The sequence below is a fragment of the Lucilia cuprina genome, chromosome 5, assembly GCF_022045245.1.
Source record: "Lucilia cuprina isolate Lc7/37 chromosome 5, ASM2204524v1, whole genome shotgun sequence".
Lineage (NCBI taxonomy): Eukaryota > Metazoa > Arthropoda > Insecta > Diptera > Calliphoridae > Lucilia > Lucilia cuprina.
This window is the reverse complement of record NC_060953.1, coordinates 69,003,216-69,027,502: the sequence shown is the minus strand read 5'-3', so window position 1 is coordinate 69,027,502 and position 24,287 is coordinate 69,003,216. Positions and strand designations below refer to the sequence as shown.

General features: G+C 31.8%; 3 protein-coding genes across 3 annotated transcripts in view; 1 reads left to right on the top strand and 2 right to left on the bottom strand.

Annotated features, from left to right (window-relative positions):
- Positions 1-7: 7 nt before the first annotated feature.
- Positions 8-12,975, bottom strand: LOC111677392 (cubilin homolog). Its single transcript, XM_023438503.2, has 22 exons — positions 12,245-12,975; positions 12,031-12,134; positions 11,592-11,967; positions 11,299-11,535; positions 10,488-11,240; positions 10,103-10,426; positions 9,890-10,043; positions 9,571-9,827; positions 9,168-9,514; positions 8,948-9,060; positions 8,711-8,891; positions 6,998-8,643; positions 6,848-6,936; positions 6,293-6,782; positions 6,079-6,236; positions 4,186-6,014; positions 1,756-4,117; positions 1,522-1,698; positions 1,321-1,462; positions 1,080-1,249; positions 716-1,007; positions 8-592 (listed from the first exon to the last, which is right to left on the bottom strand). The coding sequence occupies exons 1-22, from the start codon at positions 12,794-12,796 to the stop codon at positions 324-326; spliced, it is 11,022 nt and encodes a 3,673-aa protein (XP_023294271.2). The 5' UTR covers positions 12,797-12,975; the 3' UTR covers positions 8-323.
- A 2,260-nt stretch (positions 12,976-15,235) lies between these two features.
- LOC111677336 (U6 snRNA-associated Sm-like protein LSm2) lies at positions 15,236-19,168 on the top strand. Its single transcript, XM_023438439.2, has 4 exons — positions 15,236-15,348; positions 15,403-15,470; positions 15,532-15,782; positions 19,027-19,168. The coding sequence occupies exons 1-3, from the start codon at positions 15,346-15,348 to the stop codon at positions 15,746-15,748; spliced, it is 288 nt and encodes a 95-aa protein (XP_023294207.1). The 5' UTR covers positions 15,236-15,345; the 3' UTR covers positions 15,749-15,782; positions 19,027-19,168.
- Positions 19,169-21,504: 2,336 nt separating this feature from the next.
- The window catches only part of LOC111677326 (gonadotropin-releasing hormone receptor), a 28,511-nt gene continuing 25,728 nt past the window's right edge, over positions 21,505-24,287 (bottom strand). Inside the window, exons 5-6 of the mRNA XM_023438428.2 lie at positions 23,331-23,482; positions 21,505-22,607 (exon numbers count right to left, since the gene is read on the bottom strand). Of these exons, the coding sequence (XP_023294196.2) occupies positions 21,920-22,607; positions 23,331-23,482 (840 nt within the window). The 3' untranslated portion in view covers positions 21,505-21,919. The remainder of the gene's footprint in view (positions 22,608-23,330; positions 23,483-24,287) is intronic.

Below are 24,287 nucleotides of genomic sequence, written 5' to 3'. Positions count from 1 at the left end.
TTTTAATCATAAGGTCATTGTTATAAAATTTGAAAACAAATTATTTATTTGTCACTTATATTGAGAAAAGAAAAAATATGAAATTAATAAATAAAAAATGTTAGTCATTTAAAAATACTAAATGTTTCCTTACAAGGTAATATGTACTACTTATCATGTACACACATGCATAAAATGTTATTGCAGATGTATATTAAGTAGGAGAAATATGCATACATTTTGTTACTCACAAAAAGAAGAATTTGAAAATACTGATCACCACTTGCGCCCTTTTAAGAAAAGTCTAATAAAATTCAATATTATTTAATTTTTTTTCTTAGAATTTACACTAGCCGCATCTGATAATCATTGACGACAAGTGCTGTTTTTGGTGTTTCAAAATTATATGTGGTGTAGCTCAACGTCCAACCAGTACCATCAAAATTGGGTGATTTCTTAGAAATAATTGCTAAATGGGAACTATTTGATATTATGGCATCAGGTGCATTGGACCCGCATACAGTTTTTAATAGTTTTTCAGTGCCATTTGGTAAAATCTCAATTATTTTAACATTATCTAAATGACAATTAGTAATTGTTCCCATATTAAAATCTGCAAAAAAAAATATATATATATTTAATAAATAAGACATGTAAACAATTTCGTCATTAATTAAATATCTTAATTAAAATTCCAGTTCATTGGTGCAATAACACGGATTTGATTCATATTTACCATAAAATTGTAAAGTTTTCCGTCCTGAAGCGGGACTTAAAATATCCCAACGACATTCCGAAAAGTTGCGATCATTTTCATAAGGAGGACTAGCGAATTGAGCCTCATTAGCTGTAAAAGTACCACCACATCCCGGAGTTAAATTACGATTGGTTACAGAATATAGAAAGGCAACCGAAGTATAATCAGCTGCCTCAATGCGTACGGCATTTGTGTTAGTAAATAAGTTAACATTTACATAAGAGCTTCTACAACGATCTATCAAAGTCTTATTGGTTTTTAGATCAATTATCTGAAATGTTAAATTTAAAAGACAAATATATTGTTACTTAAATTCGAAATTAAAATTTTAAATAAATAATACCTTAAAGTGTAACTTTTCGCAATCATAATTTTTAAAATACATTGAAGTTATGTAGAAATTCAATGTATAATTCTCGGGCACTATAATAGTATCAATGCAGATTTCTTTCTCCTTTCCATATCCCCGATATTGTATACTCTTACTTAAGGAAGTGTAAGTGCGGTTGCAAGCTATTATTTGATTTAAAATATAATAAAGAATTAATTATTTCATATTAATAAATATTTTTCATTATTCTTACCATCAGATCTTTGTACAACAAATTCGAAACCTTTGCCTTCCTCCGAGTCATCACTGTGGAATGTTATGTCCACGAAATCTTCATAACTTTTGATAGTGTTAATTGTAAAATTCTTAGCTAGACCACATAAATTATGTAAATACTGTAAGAAATCAAAATATTACTAATCGTTTTGGCTACCTTTTTTAAATTCTAACATACATAATTGCCTTTAATGTTAACATAGTCCAAACATTTACCAGTGACCTGTGATTTATTTTGCAAGTCCATATAGTTAAAATGGAATTCCAATTCGTGGGAGGAAATTAAACGCCAAGTACAATGAACATTCGCTGCATATTTTGCTAATCCATTGGGAGGAAAAGTAAATTTATATTTCTGCAAGAAAAGTTGATGAACTACAAACATATATACAAGTATCAACAATTTACACACCTCATTGTCACCCAGTTTATATTCAGTTAGACCACACTCTGACTTTTCCATTTTAAGAATTATTTCAAAATTATATTCACCCGGTCTATCGGCATTCAGTTTTAGAGCAGCAAATTCATAAGAACTCAAAAATGTTCTATTTATACTAGAGACGGAACAAAATTTACCAAAACTCGCATCATATGTTGTGGGATTATCAAAAATTTCTAAATAATTGCAATTATCTTCACATTTCGATTGTGAATTTTGACACGTTGAATTGGCGCCATTAATTTGTAACTTTTTTATCTCGACACGTATGCGATAATCCTTGGGAGCGGTTATACGATAATTGCATATGTACTCCTCACTAGAATTAAATTTTTTATTGCGGGCCAATGTTACAGGAGAATTACCTTCAGTGAGTGAGATGCGTTCATTGCAGTTTGCTATAAATACTATATTTGCTTCAAATCCCTTGCTGGAACCTGAGCTATCCGAAATGGCATTTATAACAGCCTGGTTACTTTCGACGAGAATAGGAATGTTGGTAGAGTAGTTTCCACTTAACTTGGCGATAAGTTTTTCCTTTTTAATTTGAATACCGCTGTATATCGTAAGATGATCATAAGTTTCTTCAGTGGAAAAATATTTAAATCTGACAGCAATGGAGTGTTCAGGAGGTGCTGTTATATACCAGACACAATTCATATTATTGGCATAAGTACTTTCTGTTTCATGTTTGAGGGGTCGGATGACAGCGGGTGCTGTTAAATTACCACCACATGTTTCGAAAGCATATTCCAATGTGAATCTTTGTCCTACGTAGGCATCATAAACAAATCTAATATACTTGTACGCTCTCTCTTCGAATTCAAGCTGACAATGTTGAGTTCCCACTAAGTCAACACCGTTATCATCTTGTTTATTGACTGTTAATGCACCCAATCTACACCGGTCTTGTGTATAAACCAGATCGTGTTTAGGATCAAACTTCGCTTTGACAACTATTAGTTTATCAGTTTCATTGCCTTTGAATATGTATTCGCAATGTAGTTTTCGCCAACTTTGCAAGTTGTTCGGTGGACTCACAATAAATTGCGGTTGTGATGATGTAACATTCAACTGTAGTTGACAATGTGTTTGAACAACAAATTCAAAACCTTCTGCTGTAACATTTTCATTTGTACGAAATATTATCTGCAGGCGACTTGCTGATGAATTATATACCTCTGGCACTTCCCGACCACAGAAACGGGCCTCAGGTATCCACAGGCCATCAATGTCGCGTTGAATTTCTAGATAGTCGTTCGTACAGTTTGGTGAGTTCTCAATAAAGAATCTGCCTATAAATTGCACTTGTAGATATAGACCTGGTTTAGTATAAAATACCCAAGAGCACTCTTCATTGTTTTTATATAAAGTCTTATCAATCTTAATGGGAGAAGAGATCATATTGACCAAGGTTTCACTTGAGCATGTAAAAATCTTCTCTATATTCAATGAAAATGTCAATTTTTCAGGTCTATAATTGCTGGATCTGTATATAAGGAAGGTCGTACGTTTGGATATTAAATATTCGAAGTTTTCAATGGAACGGTCTTTGCATATCTTCATGGCTGAAGTCCGGTTCATCCACTGGCCCTCGACAATTTCAACATACTCATTTTCACAGGAGTCTGTGAATTTAAAAGTTCCGTTCAGTTTGAATTCTTTACTTTTCTCAACACCATAAGCTAAATAAGGTTTCAGCAAAGTCCAAACACATACGATTTGACCATCGCTGTTATTTATATTTACTTGTGGAGTATTAATTTTCAGTCCAGGGATTACATTGACCACACCGCCGCAAGGATATATTCTAAATGACATTTTTAATCTTTGTATGTGGTTATCAGCATCTTGAGCGATAGCAATGGAACCCTTTGTTTGGGATTGTGCATGTATGTATTCGGTTAGATTGTTCCGATATTGTGTATTCATATAGCTGTCTCTAAATACCAGTGGATATTGCAGACGTCCCATTCCTCTGTAGCCTGAAACTAGAAGGGTGGAGATGTTAAAAGCTATCGTCTCACCTTCATTTAATTTTATCTTAATTCCACAATAGAAACTTCGTCTAAAGACGGTCTCCAAGCCTGGTATGTCTATGGTGCCTGAGTTGTTATCCTCATCAATATCAGAAGGACAGGGAGATTCCTCATTTGAGCTATAACGAGCTTTTAAAGGACGCAGTATCGAATTAGATCTTGGTATAATGACTCTTACGTACATTATGTTATCAGTTGATTGTAACACTATACTGGAATTATATGTACTGGGTGTGAACGTAATAATTTCCGAACTATAATCGAAATTATTATTTAGGGAAATACGAAGAGAACTAAAAATAATTCAATTATATTTATTAGTTTTATATTGAATACAAATAAACTATTGTATATTATTTACCTTGAAAAATTTTGATCCTTCATTTCTTCCATATTCAAAAAATCTAAACGAACTCTTTGTCTTTTGGGAACCGTTATCTTCCAGGTGCATGTATTTTGATAATATTGTTTAGCGGGAAGGTTCATGATTATCTCACCAGAAACGCCTGTTACTACATTAGCACAATATGAACCATCTGAATTATATATCAATGAAAATCCCCTAAATGCAAATGTTTTCAAGAATGAATGGAATCGAACTACAACTTTATTTGAATTAATCAAAAATTCGGTACTGTTCGTAGTATTTCCATAAACCATTATTGATTGACTATTTGTATCAGGACCACCGATGGTTATAATTTCCAAATGATCGGATGAACTGAGTTTAGTTTCATCATAAGGCAGATTAATATCAATAAATTTTATACGAATTAGGTTTTTGCCTGTTAAATTTATAACAAAATCACACTGTGTAGATGAAGGATATGCTGCCGGGTATCCGGGTGACTTAATAGTGCCATAGTTTTCTGTATAAGTACCACCGCATCGACTAATTGAAATTCGAGCTTTGAATCCATTTCGAGGTTCTGCTATGTCTGTCAGATAGTGTATGTACAACATATTCTGCGTTGTTCTTAATGTAGGAGGTTTTCGACAGTAACGCCCAATATTTCGCGACAAAGTAGTGGAACCATCAAAAAGTTCTAAATATTCCTGTGAACAATACCTCGAATTCATGTCGAAACGTTCTAAGAATTCAATTTGAATAATTTCTCCTTGAGGTGCTACCACACGCCATTCGCACTCTGTATGGGGATGTGGCACATTGGGATACAACGGCGAAGTTATATTAATTTCTGAAGCTTCAGGTATTAAACGTATTTCCTGACTACATTCGGAATATTCGCGATATGTTAGATTCCAAAACATAGTCCGTGTAAGTTTTGGACTTATTTTATCCATGTTAAGTTTATATTTGATGGTCAAATGATTACTTGAGGTATTAACATGAATCGTTGTGACATTTTGTGGATAGCATAATCTACCAGGTGGTATCAGTGGTGCGTGATCATCGACCCCATCATAAAGCAAGACATGATTATTACACTCTTCATCGAAATCTTCTTTTTCCAGCGTAATCCTTGGATAATCAAGTTGTACACGTATACGTTTACCCGGCTTAACATTGACATGCCACAGACATTGAGTATTCGGACCATCATTAAAATCTGGCATCATATTACCACCTATAAAGCCAACTGAGTCCGTCATATTTGATCCACATTTGGCAACAACTTTAGCTAGAAATCCCGTACGATTAATGGACATGTCTGTAACAAAATCCAGTTTAATATGTGGTGTACCATGAACCCATTTGAAGGGTGTTCCATGAGACATTTTGCTAACACTGGAACCATTACATAATTGCTCATTTTTATGCCAAGACACTAAGTCGACGGATGTGGAAATTTTCAAATAATCTGCTGAACAATCACCTGTAGTTTCTAAGTCAACATCAATCAGAGCTACTGCGACATGTTCTATAGGATTTTGTGGTTTGAATATCCAATCACAACGTAGACCATGCTCATAGCCCTTGGGATAGCCAGGAGAAACAACGCGAATGGCATTAAAACGATGGACTTTAATCGATTGTTCAGAATGACATTTTTCAAGTGTGACATTTGCATCGATAGGTTTGTTTGTTGTAGTATTCCATAATATAGAAAATGTTTCGAAGTTGTCATTATCCGTTTGCAAATAGACTACGTTCGAACTTGATACAAAACGCCAAGGGGATGAAGGAATATCTATTAAAAGCGCTGTTTCATCAAAACCATCATAAAGCTGTAAATAATATCAGATGGATTTTTATTCACTTGAACAATGACTACTTCACATTTCTACTCACATTTAGTCCGTTATTATATTCTTGGAAATTTAATTGAATGAATTCACCTCTAGGAACTACAATACGCCATGCATAAGGTTCCTCATCGTGTTGTACCATTTTCACGGGGGGATTCGAAATGTATCCTCTACTGTTATTTATTAATTCATTTAAATGAGCTGAAATTTATTGTAAATATAATTAAGATTTTGCGTTTATTCTTATTTCATCTTACCATAATTCCAAGAAAGTTTAAAGCCCTTTCCTGTGCTGCCATCAGCACTATGAAATTTTAACCAAAACCTTTCAAATGAAACCAAAGTTTTCTCAGGCTTTTCCGATCCACAGTAAAGTCCCAATATTTTACTCTCCGACCATGTTCTTATTTCCAAATAATCCTCATTGCAGTGTTCGGAATTGGAAATATCCAATTGATCGAACTGTAATTCCAAAAAACTGCCTTTAGAACCTTGCAAGCTCCAAATACATTCAATATTTGCTGGATATGTTAATGGATAGTAGGGAGATGCCAATGAACCGCGCTCAGATTCGATATAACCACCACATGAATGCTGTGTAGTAGAATATTTCGCTCGGAAATTAATATTATTTGCAAAGATGTGCAATTTTGATGCCTCAAAAACTAGATCAGCCTGGTGTTCCTCACACATGAACAGGGTATAATTTCCGGATTGTAGATTATCATCAAAATGATTTTCTTTGATCTGTAAGGGTATAATTTATATTATATAAATTTCAAAAATAGTTTTAAATTAAAAGCCAAACTTACCCCTAAGCCATTTTTACATGTTTTCACGCCATCGCCATTTTTTTGACAGTAACAATTTAATTGTATTATACTTACACTGATTAAAGTACCTAAAGTGGAAAATTGTTAAGTTTTAGTACTAATATTTGTATTACTAATGTTAATAATTACCTTTCATTACATCAAATTCCCATATGCATTCTTCTGCGGCAGTCGATTTTATGTAACCAGTTGATTCAGTTAACAAACCTCCGCATTGTTTTTTATATTCTATTGCAAATCTTCCCAAACTTTGTTTACCTCTATCTTTGTATTCCACTTTCAAATGATTGCCATGAACAATCTTAATATTAGGCTTCTCTGCTCCACAAAATTTGTCGAGATATTGTACCGATGTACCTGATAACTTCCAAAACTCCATTGATGCCTCAGTACAATTTTGAGAATCGCTAAGTTTAAAATCTTTAAAATCCAAAAGAATTCCATAAGACTCTGGTACAGTAATATCCCATACACAGTCATAAGACTGGGCGTTGGGTGAATAAGGGTAATTTGAAGAACTAATAGTACCAGAAATGCCTCTAAATGAACCACCACACGAAGCCGCTCTTGTGTGATAAAATGCTTTAAAGTATTTCCGAGATCTAGTGGCACTCGTACGAAAATGTACATATAAACGATTGGCCGGAGATGTAATCGATAAAGCCGTATGTTGCTCAGAACATTCTTTACCAAGTTCTATGCTAGAATTTTTAGATTCTTTAAATAGTAAAATATTCTGGCTGCAATCTGGAGTATTACTCTCTATATGGAACTCCACCACATTTAAAAAGATCTGTCTTCCTGGCGGTGCCTCAATATACCAATCACAATCTAAATCATTGCTGTAAGGATAATTGGGAGATGTGATGTAACCAAATTCTTTTTCTAAATGCTCCCCACATCCTACACGAGTGTATTCCAGGCGGAAACCATTTTTGTTGTTCGAATAGTCGGAAACGAAGTGTACCATCATATGATTACCTTCTGATGTTATGGGTTCCGATGTATAGGAGCACAAATGATATTTCTTTAAAATATCCAAGTCTTTCATATCCCAAATCTCGACATAATCATATTCGCATGTCATATCTGTAACCTCCATATCAAGGTGGGAGAATACCAACTTGAATTTGTTGTTACGACCTGCTTTAAGATCCCAAGCGCATTTCTGATTTTCGGGATAGTTTTCAGGAAAATTAGGAGATTCAATTACGCCACGATAGTTGTCAATGACAACATTACAGTTTGTCACATAGTCCAGTATAAATTCAGGAGTCTCATATTTTGAGTTTTGTGTCAAGAAATAAATTATTAATAGTTGATTAGTGGAAGACCTCAATTCCATAGTTTGTCTCCGTAAAATGTTAGTGCAGTTAAACTGAATCATAGGACTTAATGTAGAGCCACCATCATAAATTCTCAAATTGTTTTTACGACAAAACTCTAACAAGTCTGTGGAAGTTGTTACACTTAGGTCTATAGAAGATCCTTGGGAAACAACTATTTGCCAATCGCAAATCATGTGTACATTGCTTATAGTCATAACTTCTGGAGTATCATCAAAGTGTGGAGGATGTATTGAACCTTTATATGCAGTCAACTTGCCACCACATCCTGTTGAAGTCTGTTCCCAATTAAGATAAAAACCCCGACCTTCGATGTAGTTATCACTAGTAAATCTTATGTACAAACTATTTGTGAATGATGCAATGCGTGAAGGTATTTGGCTGGCGCAGTAACGCCCTATTAAAGGTGATGTAGGGAATTTTCCATTCCTAAAAAAGTGTGTGTATAATAATCAGTAGGTTTTGTAAAAATTATATGATTTTCTGAATCACCTACCTTATTTCTAAAATATCTCCTGAACATGCGGGCTCCAATGTAAAATTGTGTACTTGTAACTCGATTTTGTTTCCCAGAGCTGCCGTTATAACCCACACACAGTCAAGATTAGGGTGATATGGTCTGGGCCATGATGGCGATACGATAGCTCCATATAATGAAGTAAAATTGCCACCGCATGCTAAATGAAATTTGTATATTTGTTGGCATGTGAATTATATGAATTGTATTACTCACCTTCTTTTGTGCTGACAAATTCATATGAACCTAAAATTCTCATACGTTGCTTCATTATAAGAGTAACTGTGTTAAAGTTGAATGTTTCTCGTATTTCAGATGACTTTGTGACACTAAGATTAAAGTAATTTTTTACATTAAAAGCACGATCGCGATTTTAATAAAATATCATAATTATTTCAATAATTCTTTGATTCTTGAGAAGTTCAACTATACTTACTTCTTTAAAAGCATATCTCCTCCAGCCGTTTCATTTGCATATATTAGCAGTTCACCACTATCTCCATAAATGACATATTCCATATCTAGTTTGATATGCTTTCCTTCGGGAGCTTCAAATATTAGCAAACATTCCTCTCCATTTACTGTTTTGTCTATTGATCCCTTATTTTCTGCAAAAACTCCTCCACAAGCGATTGGTTCGAAACTGTATTCAATTCGTAGTCCTCGAGCTTTTGCATTGTTTGTGGTTGCATGGAATACGATTGACATTACATTACGTTCAGATCTGAGTACCATGGGTATGCCTTTGTGGTACCGACGTTTATTCGTACTAGAGAGATAGACCTGAAAAAGTATAAATATTACGTTAAAAGTTATTGTAACCAAAGTAATACACTTACATCCACATAAGATATGGAATCATCATTTAGTTTGTTAGCTTCTGTAATGCTATTATTAGGGGCGATATAGTCTGCAGGATCTATTAGGCTATTTGTTATTGTTTCTTCTATAGAGAAATCAGTAAAGTTGGCTATCACCATAGTATCACCAGGACCATAAATATGGAAAGTGCATGTTATGTGTTCTACATACGGTTTGGGATAATTAGGTGTATTTAATACACCTGCATCCGGACCAAATACTCGGAATTCACAAACTGCAAATTACAAATGTTAAAATGTCCATTATTCTTTTAAATTAAGTACAATGTTTTTATACCTCTGGAATATTTTGCTCTAAATGGATTGTTTACATCTAGTGAGTTTTTATATCTTATCAGCATATAGTTAGAGCTACTTACTACAGGATCAGATGGCATACCACCACACTTCACTAACAAGTTGTCATCCTCATCAGTTTTGCCATCAAAAATCTTAAACAGTAAGGTAGAAATTATTTACTATGCTTAGATATTAATATTTTTACTATTACCTCTATTCTGTTTAAATTACAATTAATCATCTCAAAAGATTTTAAATCTAAAAACTCCCACTTTATTTGTGTACCCAAGGGTTGTTGTATTAGGTACAAACAAGTCGCCTGTTCAGAAGGACCAATTATGTGACCAAATGGTTCTGAAAATATGCCACCACAATGCGGTATTCCCGGTTCTACTTCATAATGTAACTGAAATGAACTATCGGCACTAAAGCGATCTGTGTGGAAATGAAGTAAAACTTTATTGGAAGATGAACGCAAAACTTCTGACTTAGTTGATTGGCAATATTGCTTGAGCAATAAATCAGCATCAGTGATCTAGAAGTGAATAGAAATAAAACTTAGAGATTTATTTAGTTAAACTTTATAAAATTGCTACCTTTAAGGAATCTCCAGTACAATTGGGTAAGGTACCCAAATTAACATCATATATTCTAAAAGCAAAACGATAGCCATAGGGAGCTGAAAGTTCCCATTGACATTCACGATTTATAGGTGTTTTTCCAGGATAACCAGGGGATCTTATAACTCCTGCACCATTACTAGCCAATTCCAAATTTTCGCCACATACATGAGGCTGAGAAACCCACGACATTTCAAAACCTGGCTTATTGGTAGCATTGTCCGATCGAAACCAGAAGAATAAAAGATGATGTGAAGATAGGATATTACCTCCTAAAGGTAAATTGTTGCCACAAAATCTTCCTATTAGCTGAGAGGCCAAACTATTGCCATCATGTATTTGCAACCAATCGTGTGTGCAATCATCATTACCCTCCACATCAAATTTGGTGAATGTAACATTTAGTATGTTTGTAGGCGTAGTACGTATAATCCAGGCACATCTTTCATTGTTAGAATACTCTGTTTCTTCTCCGGCAGGATATTTCAGTTCCCCCGAAGGAAGTCGCATGGTTTTGGCACATACACTGCGCATTAACTCACAGTGCTTACCCGTTGTACCTGGTAGACAGGAACATTTAAATCCATTTACCCCTAAAGGTTTGCAAGTGCCATCGTTTTGACATGGATTTGGATGACAGCCATCGGCAGTTTCGCACAAAGCTCCAGAGTAGCCATTAGGGCATAGGCATGATGTAGTTCGCCCATTCGATATACAAGTTGCATTATTCTGTAAATGTTGAAAGATATCAATTAAATTATTTAAAGCGTAAAGTAGTTGACCTTACTTGACAAATATGATTTTCGCAGGAATCGTTTAAGGGATTTGAATGACAGCCTCGTGGCCCAAACCCATGACCAAACATGCCTGGCGGACAAGTGCAGGATGCGACATCTGATATATATTCACATTTGGCTTGAGGATGACAGATTTTTTCATCATTACAAGAATTAGAAGGAGCCAACTCACATGTATGGCCATCCCCCACCCAACCTGGAGGACAACTTGCACAGAAATAGGAGCCCTTTGTAGGGAGAGTTGTTTGAAAATATTGATTCTTTGGTCAAATAAAAAACTCACCTCTGTATTAATACAACGAACTTTAGGTAACATACTGCAACCACCATTATTTGTGGTACATTCATCAATATCCAAACAGGTAATACCATTACCATTATAACCGGCTGGACAAGGACCACATTTAAAACTACCCGGTAGATTTATACACTGATTATGGCAGGGATTATTCAATCCTTCACATTCATTTACATCAACATCACATGACAGTGAAGTCGTATTTCGTATCCAACCTTGTTCACAGATACATGTATAACCTTTTTCGTTATTGGCCGGTACACAAGTGCCATGACCACACAGCTCGCGTGATTGTTCCTGATGACAAACAACATTTCGTAATCGACAGTGACTACCACTGAATCCTTTTGCACAGTTACATCTAGAAATACAAAGTTATTACTTTTGTTAATAAGAAACACTAGAGGATAGGGTTCAAACCCACTTGTAACTGCCAGGTGTGTTAATGCAAATACCATTATTTTGACAACCCAATTCAGTACCAGCAAACAAATAGCATTCATCCACATCTTTCTCACAGGTTTTGCCCTTTATTATTATAAAAGAAATTTAGATACATAATTATTTTAATACGCCCCTAATTATTTTTATATTTTTTTTATAAAATTGGCAAATTCACGTAATATTTTATCCATTACCGTATAGCCTTCCGTACATTCACAATGAAATCCGTTGTAGGAATCATAACACGTTCCACCATTTTTGCAAGGTTCTGTGGCTTCAGCACATTCATCCTTTTTCAACTTACGCTCCAACGCCAGCAATCTACCATTCAGTCTATTGATACGCCCCAAATTTCTACGAATCACACCCAATTGCAACGTACGTCTTGTGCGATTCTGCGATGTCATCAATCTATGGGCAAAACGCTCCAAATCGTCATGCAACTTTTGAATTTCACTTTTAAGATCATCTGTAGAATACGTGTCCGTTTGTTTGGCATCAATGTCGGGTATGGCAGGCGTATAACGTTGGCGAATTTTATCCATTAAATTCACTTTGTTCAGGAAGAGGGATGAATCGCGCGATAAACGAAAGGTTATATTGCGATCATAGGCTGCTTCCAAAACAAGATCACCACTTTTGAGGTGTATTTTTGGTTGATTGTCATACTGACACAGGACATAAGTTGGCCACAAGGATGTAACTATAGCAACATATAAAATTAAGGATATAATCCTTTCACACATTTTCTACTGAATTTAATCCCAAATTTTTATACAAAAATCCTTATGGGGGTGTACACCCAGTAATTATTGGGAATTTTTTTTATAATTTTTTCACTTCACTCTCACTTTTAAAATATTTTTATTTTTATTCCACTAATATTAACGTTTTAAAATCCAACAGCGAACTAATTTCAATTTTGGAAAAACAGTTGTATTTATACTAAAAGGGGCGTACATTTTTAACAAAATTAAGCGAATATTTATCAACTAAAACTTCTGTTTCAGCAGATTTAATTTTTTTTAATTTAAAGTCACTGATGGATTAAATCCCTTATTCCTTAAACAATCATGTGGGATTTTTAAATTATCAATTCCTTGCTACTTAGGTTTTTTCTAAGTTTTTTGATAAAGTACACATGTGGCATTTTAATGTTTGTTAATTAAATTAATGTAGAGATACATAGATCATTTCAAAGTATAGTATAGGAACGTATTCATTGACGTTTTTAACAAATATGTATTTCAATACAATCGGGAAAATAGCAAAATCCTCTTAAATCACTTTAATTTGCAATTGAATGTTGATTTTTGTATGTAAAAACTAAAATCGGCACTAGCTCTTCCAGAAAATATCGAATTCCCGTAATCACTTTAAATTTGAAAGCAATTTAAAGTGATTAAACAAGAAAAGTTCAGGAACTGATCACCATTATTTTAATTTTCCATCTAGAGTCGAACGAATTTTAATTTCTATATGAAAATTTAAAACTCGGCAATTATGTAATTATCTTTCGGTCTTCATTTTTTTCGTAAGAAATTGGATTTTCCAGCGATTGCGAATATTTAAGTTAATTGAAATCATATTTTAAAATATAGATAATGCAATGATCGACAATCAAAATTAAAAAGTTAATAATTGCTCAAAAAATTTTTTTTTTTTTGCGGGAAGGGTATATTGGTTTGAGCTGCTGTTTGTAAAATACAAAAATATTCGTCCTATAACTTAAAGTATACCAATCGGCTTAGAATCATTTTATGAGTAAACCTTGTGCGCAAAGTACAGGCCGCAATTAAAAATGGTTAAAATCGGTCGACTAGCCCCCATACAACCGCACCCTCCAAATAGGGTCTTTAGGCTTATAATTAATTTAAATGATCTATTATGTCAACAAAAATTCGACAAAACTTAGTTTTATAGAACTTTAAATGACACTACCGATTTTTGTAACTCCCCTTCAAAAATGGCTTGAAGGTCAAAATTCACTTAAAAAACACTAATAACACTTTTAAATTCTACATAAATAACTTTGAAGTAGACTTAACTTCCCCTACCACCATTTATAAGGATAGGGTCATATTTTCCCCTACTCCCCTTTGAAACCTCTTGTAAAAAATCTCTTTTTTTGACAAAAAAAAAAATAATAAAAATATTCCGAAATAAATTTAAAAAACAAATCAAATGCTTTATTTTTGAAATAATCCCCATTTTTATCATACATACTGACTGGTGTAGGGTATCATATGGTCGGAAACAAACTCCCAGGGATTTTGTTATTTAGAATTTGCCTGATTGTCTCCATATTATGTAATTCTATAAAATAGTTATCACTTAAAATATAATATGGTTTACAAATTATAATTAGAAATTCGCATGCCTAAATATTCTTACGACGATCGTAGTAAAATAAAAAAGTAAAAAAACTTTAAACTAAAAAATTAAAGTTTTATAAGGGTTTGCAAATGATGATTATTGTTAAAATTGTACTAGGGACGTTCTTTATTGAGAACTCCAGTATCCTTATATACGGGTACTACGATTTATTAGGAACACCAGTATTCCATATGAGATACAAAGATTTCATTGAGAACGCCAACATTTGAATTGCCCGAAGTCAATTCAAGACATTCGATGCCAGTGCCACCTAATCAAAATTAACCGAATCAACCCCCAAAGAAAAGTTTAAATTCCCCCAATTAGAAACCCCAGAAGTTCGGTTGGATAGTCCCGAACACCAGGTGGTGTTAGATGCAAATTTTTGCCAACCGCTAATAAGGATTTTAATGTATGTTATGAAAAATGTGAATAATATTGTATTTTATTTAATTCATATGTACATGGCACCTCGCCCACTTACTAAATAACTTGGCTGTTTTAACTGTATCTTTGGCCAATATTGGTAATACAATTTAAAAATTGTAATTTTTGGGGTCTTCTAGTATAAGTTTAGGGACAGAAGTCAACATATTTCAAGCAACATTGTCCGTTCACGATACACATTCAAATTGCTTTGCAAACTTATTGCGCCATCTATGTTTTATTAAAAATTAATCGATGACGCTTTTTATTATAAGCTGCATTACCATATGATTATGCGTTCAAATTATGAAACAGTCTGTCATTGATAAACAGGTTGACTAAAATTAGTTATTTAATCTGGCAGCAATTTCAACTGCAGCCAACTTCAGTTTAGTAAAATATCAGCTGTTTGGGACGCTAAATTTTTTTTGCGGTTGTAGAAAACGTTTCTAACAAATTTAACATTTAATAATTTATAAACAAACAAAGAAAAATGGTAAGTAAACAATGCATAAGTGGTTACAATAATTAAATCCTTCTCGTGTTTCAGTTATTCTATTCGTTTTTCAAATCTTTGGTTGGCAAAGATGTAGTTGTAGAACTAAAAAATGATTTAAGGTAAGTGAGTGTGTGACCAAAAAATCGGCATTTTATTTAGTTTATTTGTCTCTATTTTCAGTATTTGTGGAACTTTACATAGTGTAGATCAATATTTGAACATAAAGTTAACTGATATTAGTGTAACCGATCCGGAGAAATATCCGCACATGTTGTCGGTAAAAAATTGTTTTATACGCGGATCCGTTGTGCGTTACGTTCAACTGCCTGGTGATGAAGTGGACACACAACTTTTGCAAGATGCCGCGCGCAAAGAAGCGGTTGTTAGTTCACGATGAAGCGTCCGGAAAAGATATTTTTCATCATGTGCAGGCAATTTAAAATTTTCTATAATTAGTTTTATATTATTTTTTATTTCTTTTAAAAATATTTATTTTAATAACAAATTTATCGAAATGTAAAAACAAATGAAAGAAATGGAAGAGAAAAACTCCTAAATTTGAGGAGTTAAAAACATAAATTTACTACCTTGTAATCAATTATTATCAACACATTCACATAACATTTTCACGCAAACTTTTCGCCTTACAATGAATTTGCGAAACAAAGTTCATGATAAAAAGAGGTTTCCATCTGTTTATTATTAAACGAATTATTATAGTATAATAATGATTTAAGATCGAGGAACTTATTATATATTATATTTTCTTACAACATCGGGTGGTCTAGTTTTATATTGAATACAACAAATAAACTAGAAAAATTATTAAGGCCTGTTACGGAATTGCAATGCTATAAAAAGTGTAACTATTACCACATTTTTGTTTCTTTTAAAAAAAAGAAAACGAAAATTCGTTCAGAATAAAGCAACTTTCAGTTTTAAAAGTGTAATTAAAACTTGAAATACGATTCTAATTTTAAAAAGCGGAACAGAATAAATTTTAAATAAAATCAATATTCAATTAAATTTTTTTGTTAAAGAGGGTTTTACATTACAATATTATGTATTAATATAATAAATAATATATAATAATAAAATATTAAACTAAGTACTAGTTAACTACATACATATGCAGGTAATCCGTGCATGCATTACATCGAAGTAATCACAAAATTACTCTCTTGTTTAAATGATGGGATTAAATGATCAGCAACATGGTCCCATGTGATCCATGTCTGCATTATACAGGACTATTGAACGGGTCATGTACTCTAATAATGTTTACAGGGAAGGAGCTAGCTGTATTGTAAGGAATTAGCCATAACTACAAAATTGACAATACATTGAAGACCTTTATACAGATTTCTTAAGCAGTTGTGCTTGATACAAGCACTAGGATGAGAACAAAATAAACTACATATATACAGTGCGAGACAAAAATGTGTAAATGATGGTTTAATATTTGGTCTAATAATATCTTTGGGTCTAACAATTCAGTTTCAATTCTGAAAGACATAATTTCGATCAGTTTGCAACACGCTTGTTGCGTTATGAACATCCATACATCATGGCATCTCTCCCAGAGGTCAGTGTTTTTACACCTATTTTACCATAAATTCTCAATCGGGTTTAACTCTGGCGACTGCCAGATTTTATACATTTTTCGCGCGCCTTCTGATGATCCATAAAATATTCATGATGCATTCTGTATTCTATATACATACTTTGGCCGTACAGGTCCAAGAAGATTAATTTGGCTCATCTGTCTATATAACATCATATTTTTAAAAGTCCAGTTTTTGAAACATTTTAGAGAATTCTAATAGAAGAGCTCTCTTTCTGTGAAGAGAGAATTCGCACTAGAAAATGTTAATCCTAATATATTATAAATCTCTTTGTAAGTCTGTTCGTTTGTTTGTTTGTTCGTTCGTCAATCACGCCTAAACGACTGGACCGATTTTTTTCAAATTTGGAACAAAGATAGATCTATACTTGGAGAGTGTTTTCAGAACTTGGATTAGGAGGGGCAAAAAGGGGGTAAAATGGGCAAAATGAGTACTTTTGATAGTAAATGCTGATTTTGACTATCATTAAGCAATAGCATTTTCGATTAAACTACTTAATTTGTTAGAAATATATATTAGAAAAGTGCCATTACGAAAATTAGACCGGAAGGGGACAAAAAATAGGCCAAATGGCGAAAAAATTACGACAAAATTTGTACTTTTGTGCTTTAAGGACGATTTTTTTCTATTCTTAATCCAAAATATTATAAACTTTGATATTGAGACTCTCACACATATGTCCATATATTTAGAAACCCCAGTCTTAGGGAAAAAACGGGTAAAAAAGGGAAATCTGCAAGAGTAGCAGGGCGATTGCAGCACTAGTGTATTGTTATTGGCTAGAAACATGAAATTATGTATGTAGTGTCTGAATTAGGTCAGAATCCATAAAAGGAAACTTTTTAGTACTTAATTTTGAATATTTTATAATATTGAAACTAGGAACATGAAATTAACTATGTAGATTCGGAATTAGATGAGAACACAACAAAGGGGACACTTTGGTGCTTTTTCGTTTTTCAAAATGTACTTTTTGAGTTTTCTATAATAATGAGCTTAGGAACATGAAATTAAGTATGTAGAGTCGGAATTAGACGACAGCTTAAAAAAAAAAAACATTTTTTTAAATATCGTTTTTAGTTAAATAAGTATGATCGAAAGTCATATTTATTTAACGGTATTTAAGTATTCACACCCATAAACAATAAAATAAAATTATCTGTGGAATGTGATGGTGTTTTTTCACATACTTATTTATTTACGACAAAGAAATGCTCACTATGTGGTGCAAAATTTTTATTTGTTTTATTTACGATTTGAATTGATACCATAATAATGAATTGCTGGTAATAAAGTTTTAAATAAACAATTTATAATTGCATTTTTTTGCATCCTTTTTAGTGAAGCATTAAACATTTGAAGTTCCTTTATTATTCAATTTACATACATATATAATATATGTATGTACATTATTATCTGCAGTTATAATTAATTATAAAAATTATTTTTAATTAATTATAAAATTTATTTTTATGAAATAAATGAAAATATGTAATAATGAACTTTATTGCGGTAGGTGTGTGAAATTGTTTAACAAACGCGAAAAACTAATATATTGGTTTTTCATATTTTTGATGTTCTATTCGACTATGCTATATAGATTAAAAATTATATATGCTATCTAATTGATAATAACACATGTGTTATGTTTGAAGTTAGAAATTTTATACAAACTCTTTGAGACAACTTTGGAAAATTTTATGATTGGTATATTTAGTAACACTGAACACAATCGAGTGAATGGTTATTTCGAGAAATACACAACCTCTTCACTGGACGTAACCTAGGGATCATCTTTGACATTCTGATTACCTCCTCAGCTCATGCCACTGTTATGAACAATTTAAGTGGAAATGGCCAAATTAGCATTAAGGGGCTAAAATAATATTAGAAATATAGTCGTAAAATCGCATAAGCGAGATACTTGCAAAAAACTGATTTTTGCAAACCCCTTAGTATTTGGCTTAGCTAATATTTTTTAACTTATACATATTTAGTTTTGTTTTTATTCTTCTTTAGTATTGATAATGAACTTTTTCTTTTTTTACAGGCAATTCTATGAAATGCATTTCATTAACATCAAATTAACGAGCACTTTCATATATACAACAACAACTATTTAATTTCGTAATTCATTGGTTGTAAGAGAAATGTTTTGTTCCTATTTTTGCAACTGATTAAATACATTTAAATGCACTTTATTAATAGTGGAAAAGGGAGACCTGTAAGTACAAATTTAATTACTTATGTATAATTTTTTTCTATATAGAAATATATAAATGTACTAAGGAGCAAAGTTTAAAAAAATTTATTATAAACAAATAGAAAAAATTAATCAAATTAGGGTTGATAAATAATTTTTTTCTCAAATCGATTTCTAATAGTAAAAACTATATTTTAAGCGAAGTGAAAAATCAATAGAATAAATAAAAAAAATTCTTCTCTATTTTGTTGCATATAAGGTTTTAAATACTGTTATATAAGGAAGTGTATTTTAAACTTTATTTTTTATTTTATTTTTTTTAAATAACATTCATAAGTAATATGTACACACATACATATGTATTACATTTTTTTAGTATAACATTTCTTTGATTTTATAATAACAACAATATATAAAACAATATATTACGTACATATTGCGAACAGAAGAACTTATTTTAAAATAAAATCGAAAAGAAATATTTGAAAATATAATATTTATGTATGTATGGCTTAAAAAGTCTTACATGTGCATACACATGATTGTACAGTTTTTAAATTTGGTTTATACTGTATGTATATTAAGGCGCTTCAAAATTGTGTGGAAGAAAACTCTTCTCCTACTATAGAATTAGTGCTATAACCGACATTATTAGTATTCTCATATTAAAATGATAAATTTTAACCATCATTCAGAAGAACGTGCAGCTTTTTAAAACTCTGCGTATGTTATTAATTTATATTAACACAAATTCTACTTTTCGCTATACATTGATCAACAAATGAAAGAGAATTCATATGAAATGTTTGTGAAAAATATTTGATTAAAAACTATTAAACCCGATATTTCAAGAAAACATTATTACATAAAATACATACAAATTATGGATTAATTAGTTGTTGCTTTGTGTAGTTGTTCTGAACAGAGAGAGAAATCAACGATTGGAGAGTTTCTAAAGACCATCGGTATATAAGATTTAAAGAACTTCGGTCACAACTAAAGCCGATTATGTTTCGGAATAACACTAAAACTAATTGGACAATCTTTGGGTCCTTACTAAAGAACCGCCAACAACTGGACATTCTTCAATATCGAAATATAGACGCCAAAGTAAGCTCGTTCACAAGTACACTGGGTGAATCGTTCGAGGACAACTGCGACGAAAAAATCTGTCCAGGAGAAACAATAGGTATAGTGAGATTAGTAACCTTAGAAATTCGTCTTAAACTTAGTAAATACATAAAAATCATTTGAAAGACCAAACGAAACTCTTGGTAAATTTCTGTAGATAGCGTAAATGGCTTTTCAAACATAAAAACCTACCCAATAGTCGATAGTATGGTTAAAGCAGTATACCAGACAGAGATCTCAAATATAAGCAACATGCTTACGTAGAGCGACGACATTGGCGGTATGAAAAAGATGGATAAGCTGCAAGATATACGAAATAACTATAAGGAAAATTTTTTTCGCGGTATACCACAGGGTGGTAAAAATAGGCTCCTGAGGACTCTAACAGAGAAAGAACTTAGACATGTATGCTTTGTAGACGAGACCATTGAGACCATAGATGTAAAATGGGGACTTAGTTATGGGGGCCTTTATGCTTACAAATACATACATACATACATACATACATACATACATACATACATACATACATACATACATACATACATACATACATACATACATACATACATACATACATACATACATATTTTGAAGCAAATTTAATTTTTTGCTTTTCCAAACGACGTCTTAATCGCATCTAAATATTTTTCTTTTTTATAAATCAAATCCATATAAATGAAAACCCAGTTAAAAGAGATTACAGAGATGTAAAAAATACACAACAAATAACATATTAGCAGTAGTTCAAGTAGAAACCGAATTCGGGTTACTTAGTTTTCTATTGCAGCAGTTGTGATGTCAAAATTACGAAAAATTCATAAAATAATCTGTGACATTGGTGTCCCATATACATAGGTGAAAAAGTTAAACAAATATTCAATACCGACCGCATGCCCAAATATCTTTAATATAAATGAAAATCAAATTTTTAGATTAAAATATTGTATTGTGGTACAAAACATTATTGACAAATATTAATATTCACTACTGAAGTCTGAAAATACCTTTAATGCCTTTTTAGACTGTTGGTAGTTGATCTTTTCCACACATTTATAACAAGATGAGATACTTGATTTTGTAACATAGTTTACACATATTTTATTTAAAATTTGACTTGTAATTAAAATATTTTATATCATTTACACTTTTTTACATTATTAAAAATTACATTCTATTATATTAACGCATATTTACATTTAAATAACTTTAATATTAAATATTGTCATTAATAATCTTATTTATGTATAAAAAACCAACAATAATTAAATAAAACCTTTTATATATATTTATAACAAAAACATAAAGCACTAGCCTTAACAAAACTATAGTACACTTTTAAATAAATTGATTGAATTTTATTTTCATTAATTATAATTTCTGTGACTTGGAGGGCAAATTCTTGAGAAGTAAAGTGCATATAAAATTAGTTTTGAAAAAAAAAAATCCTAAAAGAAACAACCATGTTTGTTTTTTTTTTTCTTTTTTAATATATTACAGTTTGCTTTGCACTCTTTGTATAAAATCAGAAGTATATTTACTTAATAGCAGTCTCTTTGTAAATATTTTATAAGTATGAAACTGTCCAGTTTCGTTCATAACTTAGATCTCATACACTAGACACGTTATCGTCCATACCGGACAAAAGTGGTTGTATACCCATTGCATTCACAGATGTTTGCGTTAACAAACAATTACGATTTTCTCCACCACTAAGGGGAGATGAAGAAAAATTCTTCATACTTGCCACACCACCCCGTTGATTATCATAACTTAAAACTACTGATACTGCTCCAACGCCACCAACACCACTACCATTTCCTCGAATTTGTCCATTGCTTAAACATGCTCCATCGCTACTGTCATCACTGCGACCCACACTACTACAACTACTCACAGAATTGTCATTCTGTATGATTTCTGTTGAATGATTATGATACTGTTGAGTGGCTGCAGCTGCTATTGCCTTTCGATGATTATAATTGTGCTTGTGTGAACTGCTGCCACCAGGCCCTCCATTGCCAGGACATGATGTTACCAATGCTCTTTGATTGGGATGAGGGCTTTTCATTGATGCTGATTTTCGTACTAATAACGGCGTTGTTACTGGCACATTTATTGCTGTTGCTGACGATGATGGTCCTGTTGTTTGCAGTAAACCAATATTTTCTTTGTATGCACTGCCCGTACTAATGCTGCGATAATAGCTGGACTGCCTGAATGTTCGAACTTGACGACCATTACCATCCACTTGTGTAACCGCTGTCAACATTGAGGGCGTCCTTTGTGAATCACCTCTGAAAGTATATCTTGTAGTTTTAATAGGGCCGAACAAGAAGAAAGAAAATAATAGAAACAAATGCAAAAGATACAGAACAGACAAATAAAAAATGATTTTTTTTAAAGAAAATTTACAATATAGAACTTTTGTTTTATAGAAAGTTATATAAATAAATGTTTAAATTTTGAATATTTTTTGTTAAATATTCAATAACACTAAAACAAACTTCCATAAATAATAGTATATAGCGAACTTTCAATATTTAATAGTTTTAATAGAAAATTTTTCATATTGAAAACATTGCATTGAAATATTTCATATATAAAAACGGTCTTGCAAAAACATTTTTATAGTATTTATCAATAAAAATGTTTGTTAGAAAGAAATGCGTGCTTTAAATATGCCATTTGTTCGAATTAAATATATCTGTATAGAATACTATATATAACCACAATAAATCAATATTTTGAAGAAACACGAAAAACATGATTAAAATCTAAAATAACATTTGAATTCGTTTATGAGAATGGAAAGAAGCCAATCAAATACACAATTTTCAAACATTTATCTAAACAAATCCTACATTTACCTTTAACTAATTTTATCTTTATTTAGATTTTCTAATTATTTTCTGTTCTATTTTTGAAATCTGCCTTTTCCTTGTAACTTTCGATGATTAAAATAGAAAAAAATCAAACTAAGTAATTTATATTCAAGTGCGCTACGAGTTAGTACAAACCTATTTAAACTGTATGTTCCATTGTTGTTGTTGCTCTTTTTGCTGGTCTTTCTCTTCATGGGACACAGATGAAAAGCACCATAAATAAGCGGATTTACTAAGCTATTGGACATTCCAAAAAAGAATATGGCCGATTGTAAATCTTCACCAAACTGTAAAAGGAAGAGAAAAATAGAAAAAGAAGAATGAATAGACATAAAATTAATATATTTTATACAAATATTTGTATCTGTCCAATGAGGAATATGTTTGTACATATGTATATCGTGTATTCAAGTGCAAAAACCGTAACAGAATTTTTATACACTATGTTAGTAATTTTCAGTTTTTTACTGTTATGTTTTTGCCCTTTTAACAACGATAGACAGAATGTTAACTATAATGATATGAATATTAACTTATGAACACACATGCCCACGTTAATTAATTATCAATAGACATTTTTATTACAACTTAATAAAATTAATTTTAATACAAATAAATTTTTCATAAATACATATATGTAATACATACAAACATAAATAAAAGCAAAACCCTCAATTTATTGTTTTAGAAGTAATATAATTTTGTGGCTGCATATGCCACCAGTAAAGTCTACCAGTTAATATAAAATAAAAATCTTTTTTTCTCATTCAATGTTTTATAGAATATCTATAGTATAACTTCCATATAAAAAAAATGCATTTGTATGCTTGTTTGGGCTTTATAGACTGTTAAAAAGCTAGACTCAAATATAGAAATAATAATTGTCAAATTATATTACAATCAAATCTATTACAATTACTTCAACTACATTTGTTTAGATTTACCAAACTCCTTCTTTCTTCTTTCCCCTATTAACTGAACCTGATTTTGTTTCTACTACAAAATAATCCTAAAATGTATTAAGAATTAAAATTATTATTACATTCTACATTAAAAAAACACAATCAGTTTTACTTATATTTTGTATCCGGT

Bases quoted from the DNA above. Each gene is read 5' to 3' on its own strand.
- LOC111677392 (XM_023438503.2), bottom strand. From the start codon at position 12,796: ATGTGTGAAAGGATTATATCCTTAATTTTATATGTTGCTATAGTTACA. The intron at 6,937-6,997 runs GTAATTATTAAC...TTTCCACTTTAG, and splicing joins GGAATTTGATGTAATGAAAG to GTACTTTAATCAGTGTAAGT. The intron at 1,463-1,521 runs GTATGTTAGAAT...GATTTCTTACAG, and splicing joins TTAACATTAAAGGCAATTAT to TATTTACATAATTTATGTGG.
- LOC111677336 (XM_023438439.2), top strand. The intron at 15,471-15,531 runs GTAAGTGAGTGT...CTCTATTTTCAG, and splicing joins GAACTAAAAAATGATTTAAG to TATTTGTGGAACTTTACATA.